Raw genomic sequence first — 21928 nt, 5'->3', positions numbered from 1 at the left:
GAGAGGTGACCAATATCCAATACGATTGCAATGCACGTGAAATGGCAGCGCAGATGTGTGAATTGGCTATCCAAGAGCTATTGCCATCAACCTACTAAATTTTCATATACAATTTTCTTCATTATATAATACATGTATGTACAGATATGAACTGCTTTTCTTCAAGGCAGTTGTTGCTATCGGTGCCCCTGTAAGGTTCCTTGGGTCATAGCACAGAGCCGAGATCCCTCGTGGTAATGATATCAACAATTCCCGAAGAGCAGTCCATATTTGCACTCTAGGAGATTGTCATTAAAAACTTCATGTCTGAATAGATGGGAGAAGTGTTGTGTGGTGGTTAGTAGAGGTGCCATTGAACTACGGCAAACATATTCCATATGTAGCATCAAAATGTCAATAAATGTTTGTAGAATATGTTGAAGGAATTGAACTACAGTCAACCTTGCCCATGTTGAATCTATTTGGACTGAAGAAATAGCTTCGATCAGAGAAAATTCAACTAATGAGGGATTAAAATTAATAGAATGTACCGGTATAAAGAGAAGAGGACTTGAAAAGGACCTTTGACTTGGGTGATTATTTGACTAATGCGAGGCCAGCTTAAGCAAGGTTGACTGTATTTTCATTTGTGTTGGAACTTTTGCAGCAGTTATCAAAGAATGAATAAAACTGGATACAAATATAGAATCCATGTTATAAAACTTGCAAGGATGATACACTAATTTCATCACAATCATAGTCATGGATTGAAAAGGAACACATATATGCTATTATGTGCCAAGTTTTTTTTTTTTTTGTATGTGAGGGGGTGTGTGTGTGTGTGTTTTCATTTGATTGCTCTTATGGTTTGTTCACTTATAGGTCTCCATACTTTCAACACTGTTATTATTCCTCGAGTACTAGTAGTATGTTGCACTGCATCTTGTATGAAAAAAAAAACAAACAAACACCAAAACCTCTAATTTTGCAGTCATTCACCTGGAGCATATACATTTGTACTGTACTCTTCTGAGCAGCAGTAAACTAATTTGCCCATTCACAATGAACTGGTTGTTTCCAGTCGCACAACTTACAATATATATAGAAAACTTACAGTTTGTGGGATGGCGTCATTCAGTTGTGTACACAGCTATATGATGTACGTAGTAACTATCTCACTTTTTTAGTCATAAATTTATCTTGTGTATCATTCATCCACTCACGCATTCAATCACTCCTTTCACTTTGTATGCCAAGTTAACAAGGAAAGATATTCGTGCCATACCAATCACAAGATGGAAATTTAATTGCAGTCATTAACAATTCTGGACATAAAAGAAACACAAAGTCTATGTAAATAACACTGTATATTCAAATTGGCTTGCCATTATTCAACAAGACAGCTCGCACTGCTGTTGTATGTATTCCACACAACCTACTAAAGAGCTCTGAACCACACTGCTTTCACAGTAGTTTGGGTACAGTCCCTTTGTTATCAGTCCATATTTTCCATTCACAACAGACCCAAGAGATGTCACCTGTAGGCCACACAGTTTTTGGGGATAAATTGTTTCCTGTCATGAATCGCCCACTTATGGCCAGAAGTAACAAGATTTCAGAGGCTGAACTTATTTCACAGATGAGCCAGCAGGCAGTATTTCTAACATTATGGCATTGTTATTTCATGTTAGTGAGTAAGATCTGAATATTACTGAGTACATGTATTACCAGGTAAAATTTGTATGCTTACCGTTATGTTGTAAAAGTTGCATCGCAGATTACAATTTGCACTGAAATAACCCCCATATTTCTCCTGTTGAAACATGAGAGATATTGAAACATACATTTTCTTCATCAGACACTCACAGATAAAACATAATAACATATGATAACCAATAATTACAGTATATAGTGCCTTTTCAAAAAAGACTTGAAGCACTTCAACAATTACAACACTGATCCACTTACAATGTAACATGTAGGGGGCTCGTAGGCATGGCACATCCAGTCAATATTTGAAATATTACACTTTGAAAAGTCGCAAGTAATTAATGCAGGTTTGATTCATTTCAGAAGGGATCTTTCTTTTCTATCAAAAACAGATCCCTTAACTTCCAAGCTTCAATCATATTTCTTACATGTCATGTGGTTGAAGCTTCTCTGGCATTGCCAGCTTAATGCCACAGTCAAGGTGTCACAAATTCCAATCTTTCAAATTCATGAAATCAAATTCCAATCTTCTACAATCTAAATGAGGCAATTGGCACAAATGTACATGCCTTGTCACATATCTTTTTTTTTCTATATTTTTCAAATTCATTTCATTTCAGTCTCACAATAATTAATGAATGCTAATTTTGAATGGCAAGTACAATGCTTCTGCTCTGAAATTATGCTGTATACTGTAAACCTGTTTCAATCAGAGGGGGCAGAAATTTGCTTACGACACAAGTTAGCCTTAACCCAATGAGGACTGACTGATTTTGCGACAACAAGCATTTCCCATAGACACCTGCCCTAGTATACTCCGACTGGTTCTCAATTGGTTAAGAGGAAACTCTGTTAAGCCAGACTTGAAGCACCTCCAGACATAAAGATTCTTACTCGCAAGTGGTACATGTACACTGATCTTTGAAGGCACTGAACACATAATACAATTCTTGTTAACATGAAAACTTGGCTTATACCAGTCTACTGTCAGCCGCCATTACAGGACAAAGATCATCAATGTAAAGTATTGTATCATCCAATGAAGTTCCATTCTCTGAGTATGACTACTGCACATCAATAGTTTATACAGGATCCTGCTGTGTACTTCACTGTGAAAACAACCTACAAACAATCAGAGTTAACATGATACAGACTACAACTGTGTCAAAGATAAGGTGGGTCTGAAAGTCAAGACTACACACAAGGCCTTATGAACATCAATGCTGAACTGTTACCACATACTAGTATATTATTCTGTATGTACAACTTTAATAAAGATGTGGAGTGTAAAACAGATGCACCCATCGTGTCACTGACTTCATTTGTATTTCCAGTTCCAGTGTATATTGTAAGCAACTTTGTTCAACTTTGTCAATAAACAAAACTATTTCACATTGATCACTTAAATAAACAGGATTGAAGTCAATATCCCTTCAAAATTAACTCTGAGACAAATAGAACTACAACTGTATGCAGATATTCATCAGTCTAGAGATACCACACAATTACACTTGCTGTAGGAAGTCTTTAATATTAGAATCTCAGATAAGCTGGAAAACATGATCAAGAGAGGCACTCCTGTATGGATTTACATTGCTAAGTAATTGAAAAATAAAAACTTTATAAGACCAAGGAGGTACTAGTAACTCCTTGATAAGACGATAATTTGTACATTTACGAATAATTTCTGAATCCAAAAGAAAGATTCATATACACTCAACAACACTGACAAACAGACAGACACACAATAAAAACTCACACACCTATGAAGGAACTTTGTTCACAATGTGGACTCAATCACATTTTTGAACTAAGGAAAACCCACTAGAACTTTAGAAGACTGAGAGCTAAACACTATCAATTCTGTTTATGCTCTTCCAGCATTATCACAGCCAATGTGAAAAACTGAATGTGGATTTTTCTTCCCAACACCAGGATGCAAATCCTGCCTTTCCACTGTAAATCTTACTGTTTTCAACAATCTACATATGGCAGTTTATAGTTTACAGTCAGGGGTCCTTCAGCTCATATCATGTAATCTGACAATGTAAGTACATTTCAATTGGACCACAGTGATCAAATTAATCTATCATAAAATTTCATTCAAAGTTAAATGGTGCAGTATTTCGAGATATTTACATTGTAACCTCTGGCAATTTAAAGAGTCATGAATACTGAGGAAACACCACAGACAGTATTTTTGTACTGAGCAAGGTGATATCCAATATTCTTACAGAGCTAGACCTGCTCATAATAAAGAGGATAAAATGGGTTTACCCCTTGCATAGAGACTTTAAAATCTCTATCCCATTAAAAGTGCTATTCATTGGAGTGGGTAAAAGGAAAGCGATGGAAGGTTAATGGCAGGATGATGTCACGGTTTAGGGACAATATGAAGAATGATAGGATAATGATGTGATGTCACATTAGTGTCATGATGATGTCACAGTGTTTGGTGATGATATCACAATAATGTGAGAATGATGCTATGATGTTATAAAGGTATAAGAATTATGTCTTGATGACAATGACGATGATGATGATGATTTAGTCTTATTCATAGAGGGTAGCCACTTTAGTGATCTTTGCACTGTTCTCCTTGTGGTTCCTGTTCACATTCATGAATGTAATTCAGCTATCAGGATTCTGTCATGATAATCTAATGATGATGATGATGTGAGGATGTCATGTTGATAATGAGCTGGCGATGTGATAGGGATGTAATATTGTCATAAAAATAATACAAACATTATTATGATGTCATGATGACTGAGGATGTGACATAAACACATTGAGTGGATTAGACATTGGAATGATTGGCAATGAGCCATATAATCAATCTTTCGCCTTCCCCTAACATCATCAGCTATCAACCAAAAAAAAAAAAAAAAAATGGCTTAACTGAGAGTGATGGGTTGACATTGGTATTGGTATTCCTCTGAGTAACCAGTGCTATATAACTTGCAAATATATCAAAGACGATTCTGACAGAGAATGTCATCACAACTATGAAATCTGTATGTTTACCTGGGAAAGGGGAGGGAGAGAACTAACCTGAATTCAATTTCATAGGGGCATGATTTGTTTTGTCCCTTTAAGCAGCATTACACATTAAAATGTTCTTGTCATCTTATCATCATACAAATCTATAACTGCTGAAAGACTGCAATAGTGCAGATGAAAGAGTTGGCATTCATGTACCAATTGCAAAATTTCAAATACATGAAATCAAATGCTACAGATTCAAGAAATGAACTAAATATAAATGCATTACTCAATACTGGCAACCTTCATCATCAATAAAAACCATTATCAGTCATAATTGTTTAAAGTAAATGCCCATTATAAGAACCATGAGAAACACTTAAATATAAAACCTTGTGCAAACAGGAACACTTCCATAAGGCCAAAAAAAAAAAAAATCATTGTATTGGCGTAACCCGCCCGACCCTAGAAAACCCCCCGACCCTGAACTTTTCACACACAAAAAAAAGGAAATACATCGTTTTTACTGAGAGAGGGCGCGATACGGGTTTGCGAATTATCAAAAACAACAACAACAACAACACCTGGTGTCGGAAAATGGCCGTGCAGTACAGCGTGTTGGCGACTGATAAGTCCGGTTCGAAGATTTATTTAGTATTATTCAGAGAATCGATTTGTCAGTGGCGCTGGGTGATTTAGCCCAGGAATTTCTGACCGGTATGTCGTGACGGCTTTTAAACTGGTTATATAACAAATTTTTGGATGCAACAGGCCCTCTCTATCGAATGGGGTTTCGTTAAATATGAGTTTTACACCTAAAATACAGGTAGCAGGTACAATTGTACACAGTCTTCACTTATTAATGACTTTCACTGAGTATACCCAACCAAACAAATGTCCGTGCACCAGTACATGTATGATGATTTTGACAGATTGAATGCGTCAGAAATACTGCAAAACCACATAAGATTCCTGCCAAGTATCAATGAGACCATTGTCAGGTCAAACAAGTTCAAAATCACACAGTTGCTTGATGATGTGACGCCGACTCAACCGCCGATGACCCTACTTTTAATCTCCGGCACAACTAAGACAGAGGAAGTCAGCATCACCAAGAAACAGATATCTGAAATGAGCAACAAAAATCAGTCAATCGAGAGTAAGTCATTAAAAGGAGTTCTATGGAAAAGAGTAAAACTGTGCCTGATTGCCCCTCTAATTAAACAGACATGGAAGTCATTGTAGTGCATTAGACATTAAATTAGTCAATTATACCATCCAGTCAGCAGCCTATGAAACCAAATATATAGCGTTATTTTCCTACAAATATCTTATAAAGTGAAAAAAAGTATAAGAAACCTCTAATTTTCTCAAAACATGAAGCAGAGCGGAATACAAGAAATCCTACAGAAGTGCTGAGGTTAGTTGTGAAGAAGTACAATCATAATGACAGATGTTTCACACATAGTTAACTCATTCAATTTTTTTGCTTTTAACCCTATTCTAACTGGGCTATTTGAGACCAAGTTTTTACTGGGGGGGGGGGGGGGGGTCAATTTGACCCCCCCTTCAGATCTCGGCCGCCGATCGCGCAATCGCTGCAAAATTTTGCCTGAACATAGAGCCGGATGTCAACTACAAGATTACATGGTCATACAATAGAAAAATGTTGATTTCATATTCTTTAATAAATTAATTATGCAAATTAACGCATGAAATCATATTTTCACCTATAACTCCATCAAAAAGACTGAAGGATTATTAAATTTTTGTGTCAGAGTTCCTCAAGACACGTTAAACAATTTTCTTGTAAAAAAATAGTGCAATCAAAATCATTTTCTTTTGTTTTTTATTGTTTTGTTAATTTCTTATGTATTTTATTGTTTTTTCGATCTTTTGTTTTCTATTGTTTTTTTTGCCAAAATTTGTTGGAGGCACTTTTTCAAGCTTATCTACATTAGAATTGATTTATTTCAATGGTTAAAAGTTGAAATAATCTAATTTATATCAATTAAACAAAAAAACACAGTTTGCATTGGATTTGCACATGAAATCATGAATTTGAGCGGTTTTCGGGTTGACATGCATATATGCAAAACATCGCATAACTTCAGAACGGTGTACCCGGACGTTGCAAATTTGGTCTCAAAATATGCGGGAGACTTCAATGAAAAAAGTCATGAAACGACGCGGCAAAATCTTTGCGCGTTGCGGAATCGTGGCGCGAAACGTCGAGGGGGGGGGTCAATTTGACCCCCCCCCAGTTAGAATAGGGTTAAAGGACACATTTGTACACATTAGCGTACAATGGGCAATAATTTTACAATGTGTACAATTAACAATTAGCCTGTGATATTTAAATGACGGCCCTTGGTTTCAACAATAACATGGCAAAAGTGTGCGAATACACCAGTGGGATGGGAGAAGGGGAGGGAAGTTCATGCCACACTCACCTTATACTGACAGTGCTTCCATCTGGAATATTTCCTGTAGTGGTGGGAAGTAGATAACCAACATCAGTTACATCTTGAAGGACAGCTAACCAAGGCATGATCTGCATGTTTGACAACATTACTTATCAAAATTATCACTCATTACTTTATGTTGAAACATACTGACAAAGTCTGTACATAATTGAGTAATTTCATCACCAGTGGTGCATCAGACAGTATGTATGGTCTTGTATTCATACATGTATGCTACACGTCTTTTTATGACTTTGTCTGACACAGAGAAGGCTGAGGCAGGATTGCATCTAATCGAGAGGAGCAGTCATTATTACAGTGCCATCTGGACTGCTTGACAGGCACAAGTTGATAAATCCCAGCTCAAGATAGTATCATGCTTGTCCTTATACTCTGAAAAGGCTTCATGGAGCAAAACAATTCATTGCATACTGTATGTGAAGATGAATGCTGCTACTGCATGTACTAATATACACAGCCAAGTATCTATAAAGACAATGGATAAATCTAATCAAATCAATACATGCATCATTATCTAATATTACAATCCGCATGACAAAGCATCTGACAGAAGATAGCTTGCTAAATGCACTAATGTTATCACTCGGCACAATGTAGCAAGGGCATAATATTACAATTATGTAAAGGAAGAACTTGACCAATATCAATAGAAATGTGTGTACAGTCATGGACAATAAAGGGAGCACTAACCTCTCTCCAGAAGACCCAGAGGATCCCCACGACGATGATGAGGGCAGACATGACTACATAAATAAGAAGAGGTCTGGTGATCATGGGGTCACGAACCTAACGAAGAGGCTTCCTTATTACATCCTTGTCCAATGGCTCCACTCCGAGACTGGACAGAGGAGTGGGGAGAGAATGAAACATTATCATACAGTAATGTGAACTACAGAATGCACAATTTTTTTTTTTCATGTCAGTATTTGTTCATTATCCATCTTTGATAATACATGTATACATACTCTTTCTTTCTTTTTTTTTAAAGAATGAACATATATTTGTCCTTTCTTCCAAATTAACAATAAAATCTGTAGCTATATAGACAGAAAGGATTTCTGGAAACAACATTAATGTGTAGAGTAGAAATAGTTGGCGTCCAGACTTTCCAATAAGAAGGGTCACAAAGAGAAGGAGAGTGGCATACAAATGAGACTTCGAAACACTGCTGATTTGAGAGGTATTGATTTTTACTTTTACAAAATTATTTTCCCCATGACTGAAGAATTATAATGGTACTCACTAAGATGCTGCTTTAGCCGATGAAAAGGTAAAATGAAATATTTTGAAACCAAAGCTTTAATGAGGTTCAAAGATATTTGCTTGAAGAAATTTGATTGATTGATTGATTAATTGATTGATTGATTGATTGATTGATTGTGAATCTTTATGCAGAGTGGCCTGATTAGACTGAATCAGAATAATGACTGCACTGCCGGCATAATTGCCCTCCCCCTTCAGAATACTCTCAGACCTGCTGATGTGTGCACATTGTGGCTCACCCTTGAGCAGGTGGTCCTTCCATGATGACGTTGATCCAAAGGCTCTGCATGGCATTGAGTGGGTTGGGAAACCTCATGATGATGGATAGGGCTATCAGGGTCCAAGGCAGCTATGCTCCTACCAACACAGAGAAACAAACAAACAAACAAACTCATATGTTGCAATCTATCTTCATAGATCCTTCACTTCATACTTTTGCATTTAACCCATTAATGTGTCCATGCAAATTGGTCATTACGGGATAAGTTTTCATCAATAATTCAAATTTCAACTGATTTCTTGCAAAGTAGAAATCAATACATAATCTTATCACAATTTGTATTCATGTTTGTTTCAATCAAATTACAAATGATTATAAATGATTACACATATTTACATCATATTTGTTATTAAGGGGTCATTTTCAATAAGACTACGTTGTGCTTCTCATGATTTCTCCATTATCATATTTGACACAGTGCATTTTTGTTTGTTTGTTTGTGTTTTTAATACAGATTTTGTCAACCAATAATGAAAGTGAAAATAAATGAGATGAATGAATGAAATGGATGAATGAATAACGTTTGTTGGAGAATAAGCATCAACCCATTTTAATTCTTCCGTGAAAACACTGTTTAGAGTCTTTAATGCCTATATCTGAATAATTATTCCACCATACAATTATTTTGAACGGAATGAAGTATACAATCTTTCGTTTTTGGCATGCAGAACTCAATTGAAGCAAAAATAGTGAACCATTCTAAGCCAAACATTTTCGTGTGTACACTGTATTCCAATTTTGCAAATTTTGTGAGATCAAAGAGTCACAAAATCAAAATACATGTACATGCAAAAGTTCTTGTTTACACTGTATGCACTGTATGCATTGAATTCAAGTGGCATGCTGAACTAGAAATGTCGCTGAGGCGACTGGTATGCCTCCGCCATAATGCATGATTCTCCTAATAGGTCTACTGTACATGTGGACAATGTGTGATTACATTTTCACACAATTGGCAAAATATTAAAATAACAAGTTTGTCACAAATGTGTTGAATATTCACCTTCCTTGACCTAAGTTTAATTGGATGAATAGGAGAGCATGCATTTGGGGATTTAAGGACTTTAACTTGACTTTGCCCATTCATAAGTTTATGCATTGAGTACTTTCCAAGGTATGGAGAAAAAGTGCAATTTCTGTATTAAAAACTACATTGTTACCATTTTCATCTGGCCTTTGACCGTAAAATTCATAGGATAATCACTGTCAGGCAGAACATGCATAAATATGTAGAAAGTTTCAAGATACCTTGAGCCACTTCTGAGATATGGAGGAAAAAGTTAGTTCAGCACTTTCCCTTGATCTTTGACCTTTTGACCTTTAAGGCAAAAAAAAAAAGAAAAGAAAAAGTTTCCAGAGAATCTCTATCAGGTTATACATGCATACACCAAGTGTAAAAAAAAAAAATAATCCCGCTGGCATTGCATAAATATGAAGGAAATAGTAAAATGTTGAAGTGTTGCCCTTTTCTTTGGCCCCTGACCTTTGACCCCATGAACCCTAAATTCTCAAGATAATCATTGTCAGTCAGTACATGTATATATGCTATGTTCCATGAAGATACCATGAACAATTTCCAAGTTACGGACAAAAAAAAATATTGTTACTTGACCTTTTGACCTTTGACCTTTGACCTCATGACCCCAAACTTCCACCAGAGAATCTTAATTGGGTAATACATGTATACACCAAGTTTTAAGAAAATATCTTCTGGCATTGCATAGATATGGTGGAAATAGTGAAATTTTACGTATTTGACCTTGACCTTTTGACCTTTGATCTTGAGCATGTGCACCCAAAAGTTGATAGGCACAACTTCACCCCCTAATACACATGCATGCTAAGTTTCATTAGGATACCTCAAAACGTTTTTTAGTTACACTGTCCACAAATTCATTACGGACGGAAGGACGGACGGACGGACAACCCGAAAACATAATGCCTCCGGCACCACTTCGTGGCGGAGGCATAAAAAAAAAGAAAAAAAAAAGGCTGTCAGCTGTGATTCAAGAAAATTTCACACTGCAAATATTTCTTGCTTTACAGTATGCACAAAACTACTTCCATTGGGGTGTAAGAACAACATTTTGTGTAAGTAGAGAATAGAGATTGTTAAGAATTGGGTGTGCACTTTTGATTATTGCAACACAAGATAGATACTCTAGAATCTACTTTTTGAAACAAAAATCTTTACAGTATCCTGTCTTCATTTCTTTCTGAATCTACAACTCCTCAAAGATTAGCTGATTGATGTAACTACCTTTATGAGGGTCGTAAAATTTTGATATACACTGATCAGGATCCTCTGATAAAATAGTTATCGCAGCACAAGCATGGCTCCTGTAAGCAATATGTTGATTAAACAGAATTTCCCCACTAGTTAAAGTCAGGGTTAACCACTCTGGAATTGGACCCCAGCTATCACTGGGGTAACATGACTCTCACCTGGTATAGCCATTGAAGACAGCTGCTCTGGTTTGTCCAAAAGATCCACATTCTCTCCACGGAAAGACTTTGACTTGGCACCAGCAAAGTTCCTGAAAGAATACAAGACAAGCTTATCAACAAAGAACATGATACATGTACTACAAAATACCACAAATCATAAGCAATTACATCTGGTACAGAAATCATATGACCCACCAAACAAACAAATAAACACAAACTACAATAACAGTGAACACATTCTGAACAAGACACTTTTTTTTTTCTTTTAATACTGCACAATTTATTCTGACAAACGAAGTATGGAATTGCGACTGATTGACAAATTGCCCCACATTGACGTAAATAAGCACTGAATTGATCAGTGTTTTAGTAGTAGCCATGATAAAAAATCATGGGCGTACATACTCGAGCAGGATTCGAACCTACGATCTCCTGATCACCGGACAGGCGTCATCTCCACTAGACCACCGAGCTTTCACCCGACAGCAAGTGTTGGTTCTAATCCTTATAGCATGCAGCGGGTACTGCTTTGTTATTCAAATTCATGAAATTCTTCCGTCGAGATGTTTTCATTGCGACTGATTGACAAATTGCCCCACATCGACGTAAATATCATGGCTACTACTAAAACACTGATCAATTCAGTGCTTATTTACGTCGATGTGGGGCAATTTGTCAATCAGTTGCAATGAAAACATCTCGACGGAAGAATTTCATGAATTTGAAGAAGTATGGAATTGTTTGCTTGATTTTCTTCTGAACTTAATAATCTATGCTTTATAATAGGGACCTACAGTGTCAAACCTTGGCAAAACCATCACTGGATCAATAGAGATCAACACAAAGTGACTCCACGTCTTCCAGTCCTCTTCTGTTTCCCAGATCTCGTAGACGGCATAGTTACAGGTCCCCTCATGGCCTCAAACATTCTCACACTGTAGCTGCCATTGTGTATTAGTGGAAACAACAGAAATACAATGCATGACATTACTGGGTAAATACTGTATACCTTTTGGAACATAATTTTATCAACATATAATAAACTTGATGTTGAAAAGATGAACTGAAATATATGTTTCCAATTAGTACCATATTGATGTACCGGTACTTGTTTCAGGTTTCTCTAGGTACTGCTATTACAGTTTGCCTACAATATATTTAGAGGCATATATATTGTAATTCTGCAAGGGGGAAAGCAATGATAAATGATGATGATGATGATGATGATAATCATGACTAGAAACATCATTTTCATTATTCAAGTAATAACAACAGTGATAATTCATCATGAAAATTTTATTATGATCACTACCATCACTACTTTATTATTCCTAATATTACTAGCTTTGAAAAAACACACCAAATCACTATATTCCAAGTTTATCACAAAAGTAAAAAACATTCACAATGGGGCATAAAGTCTTGACTTCCTAAACTTCATCTTTGAAACTTTAGTTTCAACACACACACACACACACGCACACGCACTCACACACACAAATAAATAACAATAAAGAGGTAAAATTTGAACAACAATTTTCAAACAGTACAAGTACTTGACTAAGTTAGTACTTGACTGGATTAGGCATCCAGAATTCTGCTCTGTTGAAAGATAGGGATGGCTGTTTATATCACATATCTAAATCCTCTGAGAATTGTTCATTCAGCTTATTCAATCTCATAACTTTCCATAAGAAACATCACATTCATAGAAGAAAAAAAAAAGAAATAAAGTCAATTTTCCTCACTCTGTGATTAGTATAATATTACTGAAGCACTTTCCATTCAAAATATCACACCAGTGGGAATCTAGCAATGAGGACACGATGTCTTACCTCACACATCCATCATCTCTTCCTGCTGCATCAACGTATGTCCTCAGGTTGTCACGGAAACTTCATATTCTTTTCCTCCTGTACGGCGAACTACCTGCCGACAATGAATGCCTGTGGAGAGTAATCGTGATCGCGTGAATAACTGCAGTCAGCAACACGCTGTCATAATGATACTGACCTGTGTGACAGTAACTCTAATTGTTAGTTTCATGGGGGGGGGGGGAGAACAACTAGCAATCTATATTTCATGATGAGTTACACATTACTCCAGGTTAGAAGGCATATAACCTTGTTTTTTATGATGTCTATGATGGTCCCCCTTATTTAAAAGCCACCGTAATGTGTAAACGTAATAACATTAGACAGCGTAAGCTGTGAGCGCGAGCAGAAACAACCACAACTAAGTCAACGTTGAATTCAATGCTTCCCCATGTCTCATTTAATTCAAATTTATGTGAGTGACTGGAAATGAGATACTAAGGAATCCCTGAAATTTTGGTGGAATTTGGTAGAGTGAAATTTGAGGTATATCTTCTTGCCTCTTAGATACGATATTGGCTTACTGCCAATACTGCATTACCATTTTACTACCGCCGGAATCTGTCTCTAAGAAGCCCATGACCGACGGCAACGAGAAGAGACAGATCTCAGACAAATTTCAATGGTCGCGCTCTGTCCACACGTAGTGCTCCTCTACAAGTTAGCGTGGATATGTCTTCCTGGGCACTGGACATTTTGCTGACTAAACCATACAGATACAGATCTCATCGGTCTACGACAGTTTACCAACCTGGGGTTGCTGAGGCTGAGCCCGTATCCGTAGTGCCGGTGCGGTGCCGGTGGTTGAGCCTGAGCCTATTTACAGCCTCAGGCTGTGGTCTTGCCCTTGGCCTGCTTGATGTTTGGGTTGGAGACCGGATCGTCATGGCAGGCGCTGCCGTAACTATACACAGCCCAGTCGCTGTACGTAGGATATTCGCACAGCGTACCTCCGTCTGGTCGGGCTATTCGTAAACGCTGCCGTTGATGTAACCCCCGCCCGGGGCGGCCGGGCGCTGTACCAGTAACGTGTTGGGGTCGCTGCTGCGGTTACCGCTGATGTTGCTCTGCTCGTGCTAACTTAGTCTCCAAGTATGTCCACGACCGGGCGACCTGATCCCCCGATCGATCTCGAGCTCGTCATCTCACTGGCAATGGCGGAGCTGAATCTCTTGCATAACGCCATCGAGATCGTTCCTACTCCCACTTATTTCAGAAGAGACAGACATCGAAATCGCTAATGCTTTGTATAATAGCGCGCGTACCACGCGAGCGTCTAGCTCTCACCGCACGGTACGGTATACGGGCTAGCAAGCGCGCGCGGATGTGCATGCGCAAGCAATTTGCAGATTGATGGTGTATATCACAGTGTACACGCAACGACACGTGCAGTGTAAGCTTGCGCTGCGCTGTATTGTCATCGAATGACTTTTTATTTTCATGGAATGATTTTTTGTTCATCGAATGGTTTTTTGTTCATCGAATGATTTCTTGTCGTAAGTATAGAACGCCATGTCAAATATATCTTGGGTCTAATATATTTTTGGTGAAATATATATATTTTTTGTCGAATATATTTTGGTCAAATATGATTTTTGGTCAAATATATTTTTTGTCAAATATATTTTGGGTCAAACATAGTTTGTGTCAAATATATTTTTGATCAAATATATTTTTGTGAAATATATTTTTGGTGAAACATATATATTTTTGTCAAATATATATTTTGTCGAATATATTTCCGTCAAACCTTCATATTTTCTTGTCAAATATATATTTTGTTTGAATATATATTTTATGAAATATATATTTTATCGAACATATTTTTGTGGAATGAAATTTAAATTGATGAAATGGTTTTTTAGTTGGTGTCGAACATAATTATTTGATTCCCTTCTGGCGTGCCATACACACGCCCCCTCCACGTCATTTTTGTCATTTTATTTCTTTTGTTTTAGCCGAAAAAATAAAGAGGGGCGCTAGCCCTCCTCTGGATCCGCCATCGAGCCGTTATAGTTTGGTCGTACACTCAATGGTTACTTTTTTTTTTCTCCACATCAACATCAACAAAGCGTTAAAGAGACCTGCATCTCACGCAACAATAAACACGTTTCACAGTGCCAAAAGCAATGGACTGATATACATGTACGGTGCATTGGCAATGACAGTCATCCCGCAATGTTTATAGTTCACAGAGAGTTAAAACGTAATTAGCGATTTCTGCATGCAGGGAGCAGAGGATTCGAACATCTTTTCTTCGTTGCCCCGCTCCCTCTCTCGCCCTCCTCCCCCTCCCCCTGTATCTACTTACTTTCTCTTTCTAACATACTTGCAGATCAGTTGTTCTTATGATGGAGGCAGAACTCGAAATGAACAGGGACTCTACTGACTATTGGCGCTTTGTCATTATGTTCAGCAAATTCTTCATCCTAGCCATCGATGGTGGACTTTCAAAGTCCCTTGGTGTTCTGGTTCCACTGATGGTCGAGCGCTTCAACTCAAACTACAAAACCGTTGGATTTGTCTGTACTTTGCCAGCTACATTGTGGAACCTGTTTGGTAAGTGAAGCCTTGAAGTTCGCTTAAATCTGGCACTCGTCTTTTTTTTTAATCATAATATTGTGTGTACATGCGTATTAAGGTAGGGAGAGTCCGTTTAGCTCAGTTCAGCGCCAATTTTGAGCATGCATCGGATACTTCAGTATAGCATGTATACGTCTACTTGATGTACTAGGTGTTAAAAAAACAAACAAACATACTTTTGATCTTTAATAGTTCCAAAACTATATATCAGATAACACTGACATTGATATGAGCAATAGCTGAATACTTAGCATTTTGCTGGAGGTAATTTACATTAACTTGCAGCGGGTACTGCGCAATTATTCAAATTCATGACATTCTTCCGTCGATTTGTCTACAAGGATTAGAACCACAGCATTAGCCGTCGGGCGGGCGGTGGTCTAGTCGATAAGACGCCTGTCCGGAGATCAGGAGGTCGTAGGTTGAAATCCTGCCCGAGTGTGTATGCCCATGATTTCTTTTATCATGGTTACTATTAAAACACTCATCAATTCACATGTTGTTTATCATTTCCAACATAATACTGTTTTATATTCGCTGAACAGCACTTGAATCACTCCAAGGAATTGGACAATTTTATCAAAATTTTCACCTACTTATGAGAAATAAGAAAAAAAAAGCATCTGCAATATCAAAACTGGGTCATCAATACGTTTAGCATTCAACTCTCTAAATTGGACTGCTTGAAAACCTTCCAAAGATTTTTCATAACATACTTGCTTTGAGTAATACTTATTTTATTTTCCGAACGGCAAATCATAGTGTATTTTTTCGATGTATATTTTGTTCATGGGTTTAAACGCTCCTTTGCGTCCATTGTGTATCTATAAGAGTACATCTGATTTGCTTCTATTGATTGAGCGAATTGAATTGGAAATCCACGGTAACATTATAGGTGCCTTTTTATAATCTCTTTTTCTTTCTTTCTTTCTTGCTTGCTTGTTTTTAGAAGTATATTATGCAAAACATGATCAAAGGTTCCCGAAAAAAAGAATGAAAGGACAAAATAATAATACCATCCGTTCAAAAATTCGCGGCCAGTCAGCAATAATGGAGCCGCATCGACGTTAGCTAATTGTAATAAAGGAAATGAAGAAGGTTTCTGAATACTGACTAAAATTTTGTCATCAAAATGAGTCAACAATTATTGCAAGATTTAATGATAAATCGTCATCTGAAAGAATTACTGTGTAAATGAATCGAGAAGGGGTGAAATTTTACAAAACAAGTTATCATTGCGAGTAGCAAAGTGATCTCGAACGCGAGTAGGTTTAAATAATAATGAGTGGCAGATGGGAAGAGGACAAAAATGTTTAAAGAAACTCGCTTGTGATGTCCTCGTTTCCAGATTTCAGCAAATCAATATCAAAATTACGGAGTAAGAAACAATCGTCATTTTTTCGGAAATGGGGGTTTGGCCGAATCTGAAAGATAAAGAAAAAGACTTTCATTTTGAACTGCGTGGTCAGTAAAATTACTCACCACAATATTCGCACTTCCTTGCTGGATACAAATTTTCTTTAAAAGAGAGAGAGAGAGAGAGATTCAACGAAAATACAATTATCCATTCTACGAATATATCGGAATAATGCATTCAAAAATACTTGATATAATGACAGTGATGTAATTACAAAGTGGGTTTTTATGTAAATCACTACCAACTAAATCATTTGGGCAATTTGTTTGCTGATGAATTTGAATTATCAGTATCAAAATTATCATATCAGCTCTTGTTCATATGTGATATCCAACCAACCATTTGGCAGACTGGTGCAGGTTCTAAACACAGTGTCTGATACCGAAAGGGTCGTCATTTTGTATTGAATGCAACGGTGCTTTAAAGGAAAAATAATAATAAATAAAAACCAGCCACTATGAATACTGAAATTATCTATTGGAAGCTACGTTGCCAACAAAAGTGCATTGTTATGAGTGAGTGCACGCTGTTATGAGTGGGTGCCCAATATGGAAAAATAACCAGCCGACGGAATGTGGCAAACTATGAAATTTGAGAGAGAAAAAAAAAGAAACGAACGATGCACACGGACATTGACGAATGGCGTTGAAATTTGAATGGATTGAGGATTGATTACTGTCGAGAAGCGGAGAAGTAGAACGGGATATGAAATAGAGAAGGGAGGGTATACGCTGGAAAAAAAAAAAACAAAAAAAACGACGAGCTTCGCTGTGACCTTCCGAAACTATGACAATGAAATACAATCACAAAAATCCGAGTCGACATAAAAAACCCAAACAAACAAATAGACAAAAAAAAATCCGTGAGTACCGCATTACATCCCTCAATTCGGTCTTGTTTGGCTGCATGAGGTGCTTTTTTTTTCAGACAAAAAAAGAAGAAGAAAAAACTCAAGATCTAACCAATGCTCCCTTCGGGGACAATTAGAAATTCAACTGCCTTTGAACGAACACCAGTGATAGGGGATAGGATAAACCTACAAAAAAAAAGACAAACTTGAAACTACAGTCAGTGACAGGCAAGTATATATTCAATTCAATTCAATTCAATTCAATTCAATTCAATTCAATTCAATCATAGTTTATTTCCAATCAAGAAAATCGGGTATGTAGTATCTAACTCGAGTATCTAACTTACTCATAGCCCTGACTTTGGTTTTCCTTACGGTTTGTGATTTTTTTTTTCCTAAGATTCCTTTTTTTTTGGGGGGGGGGTTGGAGGAGGATCTTGCTCCAGATGTCCTCCGGGTAGGAAATGGTACTCAATTTGCAAATGTACATTTTATCACCATTTAGAGGCAATACAGTGATGCGTGAACTTTCACGAATAACCGAACACGGTTATAACGAAATTCCGGTTAAAACGAAGTAAAAATTCAGGCCGCAACATTATCCATTCTATGTATTTTCATTGTGTATTTGTTCGGTAATAACAAAATTTCGATATAATCAAAGAAAATTGTCAGTTCCGCGGACTTCGTTATAACGGGAGTCTACTGTATCTGTCAAATTTGATATAATTTTCCCATGCGTCTTCAAGAAGACGATTAAAATGTAAAATTTAAGCCACAATTTGGACCCCTTGTCCCGGGGGGGGGGGGGGCACCTCTGTATCCGTCATGTACAAACTTGAAACGACATTCATCAATGTACTTACTCATAGCATTAACTCAGCTCTATCACAATAGGTTCTGCCAGAGAAAGTTTTTAAAGATTCCTTTAATTTTGGGAGTTGGTGTCTTCCTCCCTCCCCCCACCCCCTCAAACAAAAAAAGGTGGGTAGGGGACACGATGCCCATTTGAACAAATTGCGATCCTATCCGGTATAGTTTGCTACATGCAAAATTTTGTGAAGATCCGCAGTGGGGTTTTCAAGAAGATGAAAATGTTAAACTAATAATAATAATAATAAGAAGAAGAAGAAGAAGAAGAAGGATAACAATAACAATAGTAATAATAACAATAATAATAATACGGATAACAATAACAACAATAATAATAATAATAATAATAGACACGATTCACGACAGAAGACGGACGTCGGACGATGAATGATAGCGGGACATGGCCCTTTTGCTCAGATGAGCTAAAAAACTAGGGCCGTTAAATTTCACGATAATGAGATGTAAGGCGGTTAAGGTCCCTGCGACATGTGACTCTTGTTGGCTTTTCTTCTTTTAATACATTTGAAATGCAAAAACATACCTGTACGAATACGCAGGGGAAAGAGTCGACTTGTTCTACAATGATGAACAGATTATATCATGTTAACAGTAAAGTTCGTTGTTTGTAGGCCTACTTTTGTCATGATTTATGTCATTTTTACAAAAAGCTGTTTTTTGGTTTCAGACAAAAGAAAATACCTTTGCAACTCAAAGCTTTCAAATTATAGGGGAACTGGGATCACTTGCACTAACAGGTATATTTGTACAGAGGCGCATCCAGGAATTCTGTAAAGGGGGGGGGGGCAACCTGGTGCCACTTCCGGGTTTCATTTCATTTTTTTCTTTTTTTTTCTTTTTTTTTTTTGTTTTTAACGAAAAATAAAGGGGAGCTTGCGCCGGTTGCGCCCCCCTCTGGATCCGCCACTGACATATTTTGTAGACCTGTAGGGTTCCTACTAAGAGGTTCCTGATCCTTTCACAGCTCCTCTTGCGTACGTGGTGGTAAAGCTGATGCATCCAACCGCTGCGGCAATCCTTGGCGGACTCCTCGCCGCCGTTCCGCTGATGTGTGTTCCTCTTGCCAGTAACTTGATCATTTTTGGGGCGCTGATGGTACTTTCAGGTAGGACAAAATTCAGTCCAAAATAGATTTCTTTTTCGAGGAATAGATATGTGTATATGTTACATGACATTACAATGCACTTATTGCATTTTTTATGAGGCCTGTTGAATTATAATTATTATGCCAACATTATGGAAAGCACTTCATACATACAATAGCGTACAGTGTAGGGACATTGTTTCACTAAGATTGCAAAATAAGATATTGGCATATACCTACCATTTCATTCGTCAGTTTTGTGTGTGTTTTTTTTTTTTTTCATTTTCATTCATGGTGAAAGTTGACCTACCGTGACCAATGCCTTTCACTCCAACAAAGGGTTTAGTGGTGGCATCCGCTTCATGATGTCCTGCCATTCTAGTTGCTGGCTAGATGGCTGGCTTCTACTAGTGAGCATAAGAAATCGTTTTTGCTCCTGCAGTGTAAACATTTATTTCTTTCAAATACATACAGTTTTTGCTCCTATAACAGTCTGAAAATTAATTTCTTTGAAATACGAAGGGAAAAAAAGGAAGCAGTACAATCCGCATCTGCGTATGCAGATTAATAGTAATTACTTTCTTTTTGTAAGGCATTGTAAGGTGGCGTCATTTGGTGACTGCCTCAATAAAAGTAGCTGATATCTGGAAAGATTTTTATTTGTTTACATAGATTATGACTTTTATTCAAAGGCAGTTGAATCTGAAGAGACACCTCGACCAAAGAAGACCGAAATGTCAGTGACGACGCACAATTACACAATCGTCATTGTCCAAACATCTGAAGATACCCATAGATGCAAGCACACAGTCAGGCGGCGACGGAGATGACGGGATCAAAGGAAGACGTATTTTGTTCATAATCCATCGTGTGGTAGATCCATAGTTAGAAGGAATGCGTCCATGTCTTATTAACAACTCTGCTTTAGACTAGGAAAACATTGATGAAACCTGAAGAGATCAAGTAACTAATTGGCAGTGACACTTGCAGGTCAGATATGATAATTATTATGTGGATATACCTATTTCAGTGTTTCTCTACAAAATTTCCTCCCTTTTATGTTGATGCAGGTATTGGAATGTCCGTCGTCTATCTCACTTCGTTCATAACGATCTACGAATACTTTCCGAAGTCGTTCGTCTTCGTGAATGCTGTAACCTTCTACGGGTTGTGTGCAGGAGCGCTCTGTCTGCCTCTACTTACTGAAAAGAGTCTGGAGGCCTATGGATATGATGGGGCATTTCTCATACTCGGCGGAATTGCCCTCCACGCAGTCGTCTGTGGAGCCGTCATTCGGCCACCAAGAGACTATCAGACAAATGTATGTCCGTCTGCTACCAAAGTGGCTAAGGACCAGAGTAACGACAGTTTCAAACGTGACTCTATCTACGAAACGACCTGGAGCATGTTTTCTTTGTTCGTAAAGAAGTTAAAGACTAGCATTTTCTTCGCCGAACCTTTCTTCACCGGAGCAATCCCTGCAATGACTTTGATATACTTTATATTGTACGCCTGGTTTCTCTTCTTAGTCCCACGTTTGGTGTGGCTAGGCATTGAGCCGTCACGAGCGGTGTACCTCGCCAGCCTTAGTGGACTGGCTGGATCGATAGGTCTTTCGATACTCATTTTGCTCGTGCGGACATCGTTCGGCGCGAAATACGTCATTCTGATATTCGGCAGCATTTGTTCTGTCGCTCTCCTCGTCGCCTCCTTGAACAACAGCTACACTTACCAAGCCCTGATGACTTTCATCCAAGCCACGTGTCTGTTCGCTTTTAATACCAGTGCATCAATTCTTACGAAGCTGACAGTATTAGAGGAGGAAAACATTCCCGCTGGCTTGACTGTAGCTACGTTTGTAGCCGGAGTAGGAATCACACTAGGAAGCACTTTATCAGGTAAAGGTAAACGCATTGTATAGTTTTTGGTTTGGGCGAGGATTCATCTTTACCTTTTTTGGAGATACGTAAACCACAATAGGAAATGTTAAAGAGCATACAATTCTAATAATTCAAAGTTTACTTGATGAAAATTAGTTTTAAAATGGCTGAGATATTAAAAAACAAAGTCAAACAAAG

The 21928-nt window shown here is 37.6% G+C and overlaps 1 protein-coding gene and 2 long non-coding RNA genes across 4 annotated transcripts; 1 reads left to right on the top strand and 2 right to left on the bottom strand.

Annotated features, from left to right (window-relative positions):
• Positions 1-7956: 7956 nt before the first annotated feature.
• On the bottom strand, positions 7957-11198 carry LOC140233655 (uncharacterized). 2 transcript variants are annotated; one of them, XR_011901560.1, is made up of 3 exons: positions 11149-11198; positions 8663-8780; positions 7957-7998 (listed from the first exon to the last, which is right to left on the bottom strand). It is a non-coding gene; the product is annotated as an uncharacterized lncRNA (long non-coding RNA). The 2 variants fall into 2 exon arrangements; XR_011901559.1 differs by lacking the exon at positions 11149-11198 and adding an exon at positions 9952-10242.
• Positions 11199-11955: 757 nt separating this feature from the next.
• LOC140234177 (uncharacterized) lies at positions 11956-13871 on the bottom strand. Its single transcript, XR_011901595.1, has 3 exons — positions 13777-13871; positions 12987-13097; positions 11956-12092 (listed from the first exon to the last, which is right to left on the bottom strand). It is a non-coding gene; the product is annotated as an uncharacterized lncRNA (long non-coding RNA).
• A 1505-nt stretch (positions 13872-15376) lies between these two features.
• On the top strand, positions 15377-21460 carry LOC140233783 (monocarboxylate transporter 6-like). The gene is made up of 4 exons (XM_072313877.1): positions 15377-15584; positions 19731-19871; positions 20921-21270; positions 21401-21460. Exons 1-4 carry the CDS (start codon positions 15377-15379, stop codon positions 21458-21460), a joined length of 759 nt encoding a protein of 252 aa, XP_072169978.1.
• The last annotated feature ends 468 nt before the right edge of the window (positions 21461-21928 follow it).

The sequence above is a fragment of the Diadema setosum genome, chromosome 10 (assembly GCF_964275005.1).
Source record: "Diadema setosum chromosome 10, eeDiaSeto1, whole genome shotgun sequence".
NCBI classification, from domain to species: domain Eukaryota; kingdom Metazoa; phylum Echinodermata; class Echinoidea; order Diadematoida; family Diadematidae; genus Diadema; species Diadema setosum.
Note: the sequence above shows the minus strand (reverse complement) of the source record. Positions and strands in the feature narration are given on the sequence as shown.